A 12,973-nucleotide genomic window follows, 5' to 3' on the forward strand; every position below is an offset into this window, starting at 1 on the left:
TAGAGAGCTGAGAGGCAGACGGGAGAGGGAAGGGAAAGAAACAGCCATGTTCTTAGTCTCTGCTCTTTGATTTGTTCGTCTGAACCTAAGAACATCCTCTCCCAGAAACTGGGGAGAAAAAAAATAAATAATCAGTCCACTCACCTCTTTCCAAAAACAGCAGGTCGCCATAAATAAATAAGAGTCTTAGCATGGAGTTCTGTTTACTAATGGACTCGTGTAAAAGGCAGCTCCTCTCAAGAGGACCATGTGATGTAATAGAATGTGCAGATTCCTCCACCAATCGAGCAGAAGCACAGGAAAAGTACAAACAGCAGCGAGGAGTACGCAAAGTAGAGGAAGGAAAGGGATATCAACCCCTGCATCTCTCTCTCTCTCTCTCTCTCTCTCTCTCTCTCCCTTCGCCCACCCTGGTGTCCCTCTCTCTCTCTCTCTCTTTCTCTCTCTGGCTTCTCTCTTCCGTTAGCTCAGAGAGAAGACTTTCAACAACAGCTAGTAAAATATTAATGCTCCAATTCCAACAAAGGAACGTCAGAACCCATTTCATAAATCCCCCGTTTAAAAACACATCTATGTATAATTAATACAGCCAAAATGTTAATAAATGGCAAGAGGACAAAGGGCGATACAGAGCTTGAGTGAGAGAGTGTGCTTGAAGTGGCAGGTTGTGACAGGCTTTGTAGTCCTGCTACAAAAGTCTGCTGAGATCAGTTTGTGAAACATGCCTCAAAATGTCATAGACTCTAAACCCTAGTAGGCCCACATCCCAGTTAACTGAAGATAAAAGCTTAAAAAAGTGCTGAAATGTATGTGTTTTCACTGATCAGTTTTCATCCCTGCACTTCCACTACTGACCAACAGGGGGTGGCCACACCACAGTAGCTGCCGAGCCTGAGGAATGCCCTGAAATTCTTACTGTACATTTCCATAAATCCCTGAGATGAGGCGAAGCTTTGTTTATTGGATATTTAATTAAAAAGAAGGCACCGCAGGCTTCCTTGAGGCATTTGTGATGTTGACTATTGAGCCAGACTCAATAGTCTCCAGTTGGGCACCGGGAGATACTCCAACCGTAACTGGGAGACAGATTGGAAGCTTCTACTGCCGGTTTGAATTCAACACTTTCAAAAAAAAAAGGGGAGCGCTACGGTCTTGTGGCATGAATTTAATAGCAGTGGGGAATATCCAAATAAATAAATAAATAAATAAACCCTGAATATCAATGGCCTTCTGCCCTGAGTCTATTAGCAACTTCACATCAGAATGAAAAACCCTGCCAGTCTTTAAGCTCACTCTCCATCTGCTGTGCAGCCTGAGACTTATAGCATTCACAGCTCAGTGAAGAGCTCTGAGTCAGGACTGAGACTTAATTTAGTGCTTCGTAACACGTTTATCTGCATACAATATAGTACTGCCTGCTGTACAAAGAAGACACCGATACAGAATAACATGGGACGTGTTAAGGTTTAATATAAGTGTGTGTGTGTGTGTGTGTGTGTTGCCACTAACCTGCAGTCAAGCTTCTCCAGCTCAAAGTGGGGGTTGAAGTTGAGGACGATGCGCTGAGACGGCTCGGGGGCTGTGATAATCCAGCGGCAGTCCTGGTGTGGTGGGTACTCCTGAGGGTAACCTGGCGTGGTGATGTAGCCCGCATCGCTGGCGTCCCGGTGCCCACCGCATGGCTCTGGAATGAAGCAGAGAAAAGGAGTCAGACACAGTTCTAACGACTCCTCAGAAGTGATTCAATGAGCATGATTAACCTGCATTCACATGACTGAACAAGTGCAATCACACTGATTCGGAAAGGAGCTTCACATGATCCAACAGGTGATCACAGGGGCATAGTTTGACCTGAATCTGAATCAGTGAGCCTTGCTCAATAGAGTCATTTCAAGCTTTAATGGAACACTAGTGTAGTTAGAGTGTAATTGTTACTCCTTAATATTCTTAAGCTGAAAGTTGCTTTAATTTAGCCTTTACCTTATTTGTTTATGTTTGGTTAGCTTGCAAAACCTGTAGACGTAAAACACCCTACTGTAACCACTCTGCTGCTAATTCCATACTTATTTAAAAGCAACTGACAGATTAATTCATGATTAGACGCTGTCCCTGAACGGTTAGCTTCAACTCTACATCCTTTGGATACTACTTAGCAGGAGAAGACAGATTTACAGTGCGGTGAGAAGACATTTTAAGGTCATTGTGCTGATTTAAAACAGACACAATGTCAGGTAAAAACCCATCTCCCGTCTCCTGATCCGGAGAGAGCCTGTCCTGGGTGAGTAATCGTCCGCACTCGGAAAGAACAGGGGACAAGCCATTCGCAAACATTGGGACACACTCTCCAGATAGGATCTGCAAATCTTTAGAAGAAATAGCCCCTCTAAAACAGAGCCGCGGTCCGTGACAGGAAGCGGTCGGACAAGCCGCGAGTCTGCTTCGGGTCAAAGGTCAGCCCAAAGCTGTGAGATCAGCACTCGGCCACAAAGACGTCTTTTTGCAGCGGGTGAGGAGATAGGGCATGCTTTCATCCATCCTCTCTCGCTCTCCTTACTGCGCCTGCTCCGTGCAAGGCCTCGGCTCCCTCAGCTCTAATAATTGATACACTTCTCATTCATTATTGCTCTTCAGTGTAGTTTTCAGGCTGTTTAACCCGTGCCACGGCTCCAAGCAGAGCCGGCGCGTACCGCAGACACATGAGGAGGCACGACAGCATGAAAGTTTAACCGTGTGGGAGGGAGCGAGCGATTCAGGTTGGATGCCAGGCGGCAGCTAAACCGCAGCTATGCCTCCTCGCGCTGACGGATGGCAAACATCTCGCATGACTTGACGAATTGCGCACGTTCTGATCTAAAAATACACGGCTGCCCAGTTACAGTACACCTCTGATGCCTCTGCAAGCGCGGACCTACGGTACACGCGCCAGCCCAGTGCTGCTCGTTACGTGAAATACACAGCGCTAACGCACACGCGCCGTACTTGATCTGGTGTTGTTGCGGCGCCACACGGAGGGAAGCCCGCTGGGAGATGCTGGGAAAAGATTCAGAGGAAGTGAAAGTTTTGATTGACAGTTTGGGGTCTGCGGTTGGTTTCTACAATGCTCTGTGAACAATTACAGCTTGCATGAACGCAGCACTCCTTCCTTCGCTTACTTCGAAGATCCTGAAGCTTTCCTGGCTCCTTCTGTGCTAAATCTAGCTTTACCTGCAGTTTTCAGAAATCGTTTGCGCCACCAGGATGGCCCCAGCCCCTCTCCTAACCTCCTCAACTCTCCTGACCAGAGGCTCAAAAGCTCCTCGTGCCAAATGTTACATAAAAAAAACAGATGCTTGAAATGTAATAGACTTTCAAGTGGTGACATTTGGAAAGCTATTATAGCTTTAAAGGTGTGCTTCCTGCTCCGTTGCATTTGATATGCCAGGCTGCCCTTCTCTCATTTCCCCAATGGCTGCAGAGAGCCCAACTCCAGCCGCTGCATGTACGTAGACGCCTAAAAAAAGTAAAACCAAAAAAGAAATCAGAACATCCTCAAATACTTCTGTGCATTTGAGAGTAATCAAGCCACCCTGCACACCCCCGACAGACTGCAGAAGCTGCAGGGCTGTTAACACAGCACATGGGGATGTGGTTGAAAAAGCAGGTTGAAAAATCTGCCACCTCAACACTTTCTCATCAGGCCTGGTCCTGGGTGAGTGCAGGTTCGATAGTCTGACGGTTCTCATTAGGGGGTGCTCTTCCTTTCGCAGCTGTGGGCCTCAGCAGCACAAGCCTGTCACTGAGTGAGGATTCATTTCCGCTCAGCGAGGAAGGAAGGAGGGAGGAAGAGAAAGAGGGAGAGACTGAGAGAGATAGAGAGATAGAGAGAGAGAGAGATGCTGCTGCTGTTCTGTGTGGTGGCCTCATGAATTATTGTGTCTGCGCTGCTAAAGGAGTCGATCCATCTACACACTCTGCCACATGCTATCAGAGCGACACACAGCCTCAGGGACTGGAGCAAGGGGAGGAACACTCTCAGCAGTGTGTGTGTGTGTGTGTGTGTGTGTGTGTGTGTGTGTGTATGTAAAAGCTGATAGCGATGTGATGGTGCTTTTGTGGGTGAAGTGATATGTAGCCTTTAATGGTAAATGTAAATTCCCATACATCCTTAAGCTTTCATTTCCTCAAACTGAAAAAGGCAGCAATAGCAAATCCTGAGTGACACACACATTTCAAAACTGGATTTGTGGAATTAAAGGATGATACACAGCTGCACGAATAGATTCCAAAACCAGTGCATTCAGATGTAATACAGGCTTGCTGTCAGGAGTGAAACCATTGCATCACATCCCAGTAGCTAACTCCCACACAGATGCAGCCCACCTCAAAATAAACATACAAATAAAAATAACACAACACAGCCTCTGCCACCAGCACTGAGCTAGCCATCTGGGCAGAAGCTAACAGGTCTGACCAGCCTCTGTTTAATCATTTGGAGGTAATCAGGTACACTTCAGTACACTCAAAAATGGAAATATACACTCAGTAGAACAATACGATCCTTCATGACTGCAATCAAATAACTTTTTTATAAAATTCAGAGTATGTTTCCTCACCATTTGCTAGCTCTCCAGTCTGTCTGTGCACTGGAAACCGTGTTTACGAAGCCCCAGTGTCAGTGAACAAGTAAAAAAAACAAAGTGGCTCGGTCAGACATGCTAGGCTTCCTCTCTCTCTCTCTGCTCACGACAGAAAAACAGCAAAGAGCCTCCGAATGCTGAAAATCATGAAAAGAGATGAGGATATTGCTTTATTCCTGCTCCATAGGCAGGTAATATTGACCTATTTTTGCTGTTTCAGGTTAATTAAGTTGGAACCATCTCTAAATTCAGGAGAGCGCTAACTGCAGGAAAGTAAACAAAGAGCGAAAGTGCTACAAAACTAAACAACTCCAATTACAAACGAGTTTCTGTGGTAATTCAAACAGTGAACTGCAACTTACAGACAAGTCTTTTTCTCCTCAAACATACCGTGCCACAGTAAAAGACGTGGAGCTTCTGAACGTAAACAAACCAGAGAGGACTGCAGTTCCCCACAATCGTAGATGTTCAACTGTTGAGATTAAATGGGTTTTAATGGCCCTGTGGATTGCCTAAGCAGGGTGTATGAAGTCATTGTAACTTATTATATAAATTAAATATAATTGCAGTTTAACGTGGTACAAATAAACTCTCTAATTTGTAGAGACATAGCCTTGAAGGTACCATCAGAGGCTTGAGGGCACCAGTGCCAGGTTGGTACCTTTCCTCTGAGACTGCAGATATACTTACAAAACAAAACAAAAAAAGAATAATATTAAATGACTATTGTCACCAGTAGTGATCATTCTCTAGGACTAATCTACTGATGAATCTGAGGAAGCATCCACAATCATTTTCCTGTATTTCCTCCCCTCAGAAAGGCAATACTCTACTGAGTTGGCATTATTATCCCTGCTTCCTGTGGGTTACAGCGTTTGGCCTCCCCGTCCCAAACTTGTCTCGCTCATCTCCCCTCCTCGAGCCATAGGGAAGAGTAAACGGCGCTAAGCAGCTGGGCTGAGAAAGAGAATGAAGCTGCATTATTTATGGCTCTCTTGCTTGTTTTGAATTTCATTGCAATAGCACTATTTCAGCACTTTTTCATCCTCTGCCTCACGAGAAGAGAACGGAGACACACACTCACACAGACTGAATGAATTAAGCAACGCTCGCTCGCTGGCCCGAGTGCAAACAGCTGACCTTTACTCTGTAGCGGATTTACGGACCCCTCTTCCAATAAAAAGAGGCTTTATTGTTCCGTCCAAGATGTGAAAAACAAAACACGATGACAAGATAAAGCAACTAACCAGCGTCTCCGTAATGGCTGTTGTTTGCGGAGATACCACACATTTATCCAATTTCACTCTATTAGATGTGACAGGAACAGATGCTGCTCTAATTGGCTTGCCACTCAAACCTAACGCTTTTATTTTTGCTTTAACTCTGCTGTGAAATGATCATGTGGGTGGCTAGCAGTTTAATGAAAGTCTATGTTGAGCAGGCGCAGTGTTTTTCCACTGGTGGAGGATCCCGATGTGTTCTATGGCATGAACATCGCTGAGGGGCGGCTCAGTGAGCGTGCAAGGCGTCGATCTGCTCTCCTCTGTGGTTCCGCCGTCAAGCCCTGCCTGCGCGCACATGCGCAGACATGCAGCATCCTCGCAGCCATCGCCAAAGTCCTACATCTGCCTCTCATCAGTGTGTCAACAATAAAAAGCGTGGAGAGGAGGAGCTGAAGTGAAACAGCACCTTTTTTCTCATACACAAGCACGGAAGACTTCGCGCTGGTGACTTGGACGTTAGAGCAGGGGTGGGGGGGCAGGGATGGGAGGGGGGGGCGTTCAGAGGAACAGCAAAGTGATACTCGGGGCAAAAGGTGTAGTAAAAACAAAATATGAGCATATGGAAAATGAAATAACCCCAAGGCCTCAGAAACGGCAAAAACAGGACTTGACAAATGGGTTTACCAGGGCCCCCGATAAAAAAAATGCAATGAAACTTTAAACAGATCCTATCCACTCTGCACGCTGCAGAATGGCCGGCCATCTAGAAAGAGAAACATTTTCCTATTTCCCTGGAAAGGCAAGCGGAAAGTACAGCCAAGCTCCTATCAGCCAACTGAAAACACACGTAAAACATAGCCAGGCCTGATATTAAAGCAGCAATCTTTTGCAGGGCTGGGCTTGAACGGATGGTATCAGCAACAGCTCTCAGGCGCCCAATCCTTGCCTGCTATACTAGAGGTTCCCAGGTGGCCAGACGACTGCATGCAGCTGCAGGTGTGAAATCAACAGCTCGGGCGACTGCTCTTGGATCAGTGTGTACACTGTGAGCCACAAGAACATATACAGCACTTCCTTATTTTAGTATCAGGAACACAGAGATGCTCACTGCAACTGGTTAAACGTGCTCTGTGGACACTGAAGCAGTATCACCAGTTAAAACAGGCCTGGATCACAATAGCTGACTCTTCCTTTGATTTCCATAAATGCCTTGAATTATATAAACATACAACTACTCCACTGGGACTGGGACTGGTTGAGTTACTCTCACCACAGTAAATATCCCAGATCTCTGTGATAACACTACTGCAAAGACTAACCATGAACAAAGAATAGTGTGCACTTATTACATGCCGTTTTCACACATGCGCAGATCTGGTGAGCAGCCAATATTCAGCCCACAACGAGCAAAGCCCAGAGAACGTAGCAAGTGACTGACAGCAGCCAATTTTCCATTTCCACTGAGTGGATGTCACCTGATAATTAACTGCTGCTTAATCACCGAGATGAGGAGCTAAGGCTCTTCCCCCTGCCCGACTGACAGCTCGGATCCCTCGTCCAGCTGGACTGACCACTGCCTCTCTCCTGGACCTCGGCTCAATCTTTCCAGATGAGCCCAGCAGTGCAGTCCAGGAGAGAGACAGGCACAGCAGTCAGTCCACAGCCCACCAGCATGCAGCAAGCCTGCCCACCGCACAAGCAGATGGCCAAATGAGTCTCTCTCTCTCTCTCTCTCTATTTCACAATCCTTCTCTCTCTCTCTTTCTCTCTGTCCCTCACACACACAAAATTATGCTTTCAACACAGCCAATCAGAAGCGTAACTGGACTAATGAAGCGGTTGTTTGTGATGGTGTGATAGCCGGGCTTTCAGAAGGACCCCTGAGGAGAAGCCCCTCGCGGATCACACGCCACGGATCACACTTGCTGCCAGAATGCGCTCGTTTGGCAGGAGACGAGAAAGAAAATAAGAGAGAAATAAAGACAGACAGAACGACAGACAAAAATTACGTTTATATTAGTTGTTTACCGCTTTAAACTGTTTTTCCAAATGAAATCAAGGTTCGAACAGAGATAATAGAGAGTCACAGACTTGGATTAAAGTTATCCAACACATGAAACGTTTTTAAAGACAGCGGTTACACATCTGAATGAACAATGATACATTTTTAAAAAGTCTTAAATAACGTTAACTGTAATAATTAACATTAGGCTGCTTTGGCTGACCAACGCCGCCATTCAACTGTAGGCTCTCAGCCTAGGACCACATACAACAGGCAACAAACAGACAGACGAGAACAGGAGCCTCGGGCCTGGAAGAGGGTCATGATGATAATGATGATGATGGTATTGGAGTGATCAGCCTAAAAGAGGGGTCATGCTGTTTCTGAAGTGTTTCTGAAGCTCAGACAGGGGGGTACGCACCGAGAAACCCATCTGGTGAGGAAAGGAGAGGCATGCACTGCCTCGGGGTTTGGTGAAGCACTGTGGCCAGTAAACCAAGTAAGATCTTCAGAGCTGAAAAAAACTCTCCTCATTTGTGTTCAGTGGGTCACTAAAACGATATCAACACTGTGCTCTTTTTTGTCTGAAGAGGCGAAGAGTAAACTGGTGCAGGGGGAAGTAGGATGATATGAGCTCTGTTGTCAACACGGAAAATCTCTTCATATAGTAACGGAGAGCTATCTGTTTCTCCAGAGCGCAGAGGGGATCCAGACTGGGGAACAAGGGGCAGACTCGGGCCACACAAAGAGCCCAAAAGCACAAGATAGAAAAACCTATAAATATTATACTTACATCTATGTTTCTGGCAAAAGCGTAAACTACTCCATTCACACGTAGAGTGAACGATGGAAAAGTTCAGATTTGGGGATTTGTCGATATGGGCTTTTGGTGATTTAGATCAGTTGATCAAAAGAAAACAAAACAAACAAATAAAAATAACGTTTGAGACCATTTTAAAGCAGCGTATATTGACTACTCTATTTAATCTCTCAGTTTAATCTATTTAAACGTTCAATTCATGAATTAAACGATTGGAAAATTGTTGCTGAGTTTGATACATTTTGAAAATAAACAGTGAGTGCGCCTTCAACCGCCGCGTTTTCTGTAGAGGGCGTGTGTAATTTTTTTTTTATTATTTTTTTTTTATTTAACCAAGGGTCCGTAAAGTTTTGGACAAATGAGTTATCATGTCGTAACACCGTCATTATTAATAATTAAATATTTAAAACATTGTTTTATAATGGAGATTAAATTATGGTCATTTTTACAGTTTCATGTTTAGCGGATTAACGGTTTTAACGGTTTTTTAACGGTCGTTTACATTATTTTTATTTAAGAATTTTTTTTTATTTTATTTAATTAATGAATATTAAAGAGCAAATAACAGCACGTTTACACTCAATGTTTAGTACTTTATTAGTAACATTATTAATTAGAGTTACGTTATATTATTAGTAATAAAAATAAACTGTTAAAAGTTGAAGACTGAAGTCAGAAGACCCTCGTGCAGGGCTCTGAGGGAGAAAAAATAAAAAGGAGAAATCTTTTCCTCCATTTGCGCGTGACGGTCACACGTTAAAGCGGAGACCCCCCCCCGTGCGGGGCGCGCGCTCCTCGGTTAGCCCCGGTTTACGTCGCGGTCGTGTTTAACGGGATTAAAGCGCGAGTCCCGAACACAGCAGCGCTGCGGGGAAACACCAGTTAGACCTCTGTCCACCGCGGGGACAGTTCACAGCACGCCGTGGCTACTACAGCCCACACACCCGCGTTAAACTACACCTGAGACCTGAGAAGACAAGCGGCAGCTGGAGCCGAAATACACCAACTCACCCTCGTCTCCACGAGCCAGAGAAGAGAAACACAACACCAGTAAACATCCACTCAGTCTGTGAAGTAAATCCATGTTCGGGGTAAGAGCTGAGAGGAAAGTCCCGTGGTCCTGAAAATCCCCCCGCGTTCACACAAGCGCTTCACTTCTGCTCTTCCTCAAGTCAGAGACACCAGCGCATGCTGCTCTCCTCCTTCAGTGCACGGAGGAACCACGAGAACCGGCGCTCATCTACTTCTCTCTGCCCTAAACACAGCCGCCAGCCCGGGCAGCGTCTGCCCTCCGCTCGGGGGTGGTGGGGGGGTGAAGAGTCTCAAAGCTGGGTTTAAAGTCACACTGCACTCCCCGCCAGCTTTGAATTCGATAACTGAGGGAGTTTTAGGAGACTTTTCTCTTCTACTTCCCCTCCTGTTGCGTCCAGTGCAAACGTCAACAGTTCGTGTCAATGTTTTCTTTCTGGACTTCTGACTTCTCAGCGCCTCTGAGCTCTTACAGGACCCCACCACGGCTCCGAGAGCATTGGATAAAAAAAGAAAAGTAAAGGCAAAGGAAGTGCGAGTCTTCTAGCTCATGTGCTCCGAGTGAAATCGTGCAGAAACAGAAGCACGGTGAATGGAGACAGCTCCGGGCTCCGCGCGGCTCCGTCTGCAGCGCGTTACAGTGAGAAATACAGCGCCGTTTTTTGGTGCTTTCCCTCACTGGCTGCTCATCAAGCCACGCCCCCTGTGCTGCGATTGGCTAGACGCGAGACTATCCCGCCTGCAAAGATGAGACTAAGAGTACGGCCGCGCCCCTCCCGCTAGACTCTGCTGCATAGTCCCGCCCCCAGGGTTACGATTGGACGCCTTCTGTTTTGGGATTGGTTTACAGGCTCTGCTCTTCTGCCCTAGGATTGGTTATCAATTTGGACTACTGACCAATCTAGCGTAACTACTAGCCAATCCCAGCGCAGGGAGGCGTGACCTGTCCGTGAATACGAGGGGGTAAAAAAGCCGTGAGCCTACGTCGTGTCGCCTCCATCTAGTCTGTGATTAAGGAGAAGTCAGTCTATAAAAAGAAGAGCGAGGGGCGCAACACAAACACCAACCGCTGGTGGTAGCTCGGCTTTTGAGGTTTCTGAGATACTCGTGCTGTAATAAGGAGAAAAGAGAAAGGAAAACAGAAATGGAACATGATAATGGTGTTTATCTATACCACCGGCCGTGTGCAGTCTCTCTGATGTTGAGCGCTGCCCGGGGTTAGGAACATCTCTGATACCTTCTAATTGCCTTTGGGCTAAAGGAGCTTTGATGAAAACACAGATCTAGCACAAACGTAAACTGCTGAGCTAAGCTTTATGCACAAATGGAGGCCAGGTAAAGGAAATGGGTATGGAAATGCAGAGCTGTGCTGGAATTAATGCAAGAGTTTGACACCACGCCAGGAATTTAAAAAAAGAGAAACAACAGGCGCGTTTGGTGTCAAACGCCAAGGAGAAACGAGGTGAAACCAAAGCTAAACCAGCGAAGACGAGGGGGAAAAACACTGCACTGTGCCTCCTCTCGGCCTTGTGATGGACCTCCGGTAGAACCTGACAGAGAAGTTCTTCCGTGTTAGAAGCGCGATGGTTCTTAGCTCTCTCTAATTTAAGACCCAGCGGTGAGGGGAGGTGCATGTAGTGAAACACTATAGATATGTAACTCCACAATAAAGAGAGAAAGAGCAAAGCTATAGTTTTGAATGAACCAGAAATAAACACAAACCTTGTGCAACACCGCAAACATCAAGGCCCTTATTCTATATCCATATAAGCAACCCAAACCAGCTATCATCTGCTCGGGCACACCGCACCCAGCCAAGGCCCTGCATGGGCCCCCAGTCTCTCCTCTAACCACACACACACACACACACACACACGCACAGACCTTAATGACACAGCAATCTCCAGCACTGCTCAAAATAAACTTCTCTGAAAGCGTCTGCTCCTCTAGCACCCTGACCTGCATGTGACAGATGTACCCCGCAAGGAGACCACACGGCACTAGGGCAAGGAACTCAGATGGCAGTAGCCGCAATGTTCCTACCGGCCCAGAACCCTGGACCAAGACCAGCACAGCCAGGGTCCTCTAAACTGTTCACCAGCTTTGCACGTCTGATTTGCCAAAATGTGTTTGGACGAATCATTCTTCCTCATTGAGATCCCACCTGAGAAGGTTTATCTTTAGTTACATTTCATGCGCTTTACATCCACTCAGGAACAGCTGCTGGCTTTTATAGTCAGTCAGCAGCAAGACGCTGCTTAAGGGAGTTCCAATCTCCAGCTGAACTCTCTTATCTCTGTAAGTGCTAGCTCCTTCTCAGACTGAGCACTGAGCTTTGGGGGCCGTGGTGATGTTTGACCCAGGAGCTTCAGGCTGTCAGCAGCAGCGCTGATAGAAGCTGCCCACATCCACTGTTCTGAGGTCAGTGGTACAGCTTCACGTGGCATGGTTAAAGTTGAACGTAAAGGAATCCGACCTAGAAGTGCCGATCCGCGGTCAGTGAAGAGAGTACTCCACTCTGAGCGTTGACAGCACTGCTCTCGGCTGTCTACACACAACTCGACCCCGCGTGGGTCTGAGATCATCCATCTTTCGAGCCGGTGGCAGGCTGAGTACGGAGATCTCTCTCTGAAGAACAGTGGAGGCTCTGTGGAGGGTGGTGGAGCTGTTCGCACTCTCAGCCTCGCAGGGACAGGAGCGCAGAACCAGCCACGGTGCTTTAGGCAAACTGGGGGTTTCAGAACAAACAGCTAAGACGACCAGTTTCCTGACCATCACGAATATGACCGTAGCACCAGAACTTTCCAGGACCAGAGAGGGTGCGTGATTACGGCTGTTCCCCTGCAGCCTAAACTTTTGGAGGTGTCACACAGATTAGCACCAGATCCAATTACACTTGCTAAGCAGGGCCTAGTGCTGGACATGCCACGGCACACAGAGCCGGGGTGGGCAACAGAACAGACATCTCCTCCAGGTCCCTGTGTCCACCACTGGGCTTGAAAACCTGCAGTGTTGTCCACAACAAAGTTCCATGCTGATGATACACAGGCCAGCAGTGGAAGAGAACTGTTCTGGAATGGAATTCCAAACCAGACATTCCTTTAGTGGGGTAAAGGGCAGATACAAAGCAGTGCTATCAGTGTTTACATGGTGCCCCCTGTTTCCCCTCTTCATTCTTATCTCCAAGGCTTCGAGCACGTTATTGACACAGGCCATGCCCACAAGATCTCTCATGCCGAACCAAGGGTGGGATGGCTCGGTGAATAGTGTTGTAAAGAAAACA

At 46.8% G+C, this 12,973-nt stretch overlaps 1 protein-coding gene across 2 annotated transcripts in view; it reads right to left on the reverse strand.

The window, feature by feature from the left end:
- The window catches only part of nrp2b (neuropilin 2b), an 86,522-nt gene extending 76,075 nt beyond the window's left edge, over positions 1–10,447 (reverse strand). Inside the window, exons 1-2 of one of the 2 annotated variants that reach the window (XM_066686116.1) lie at positions 9,673–10,447; positions 1,510–1,684 (exon numbers count right to left, since the gene is read on the reverse strand). In XM_066686116.1, coding sequence (XP_066542213.1) covers positions 1,510–1,684; positions 9,673–9,745 — 248 coding nt within the window. In that variant the 5' untranslated portion in view covers positions 9,746–10,447. Of the gene's footprint in view, positions 1–1,509; positions 1,685–3,204; positions 3,396–9,672 lie in introns of those variants that run through there. The other variant, XM_066686115.1, reaches the window with a different exon arrangement.
- Between the last annotated feature and the right edge of the window lie 2,526 nt (positions 10,448–12,973).

Source organism: Hoplias malabaricus, chromosome 12, assembly GCF_029633855.1.
Source record: "Hoplias malabaricus isolate fHopMal1 chromosome 12, fHopMal1.hap1, whole genome shotgun sequence".
In the NCBI taxonomy this organism is placed as follows: domain Eukaryota; kingdom Metazoa; phylum Chordata; class Actinopteri; order Characiformes; family Erythrinidae; genus Hoplias; species Hoplias malabaricus.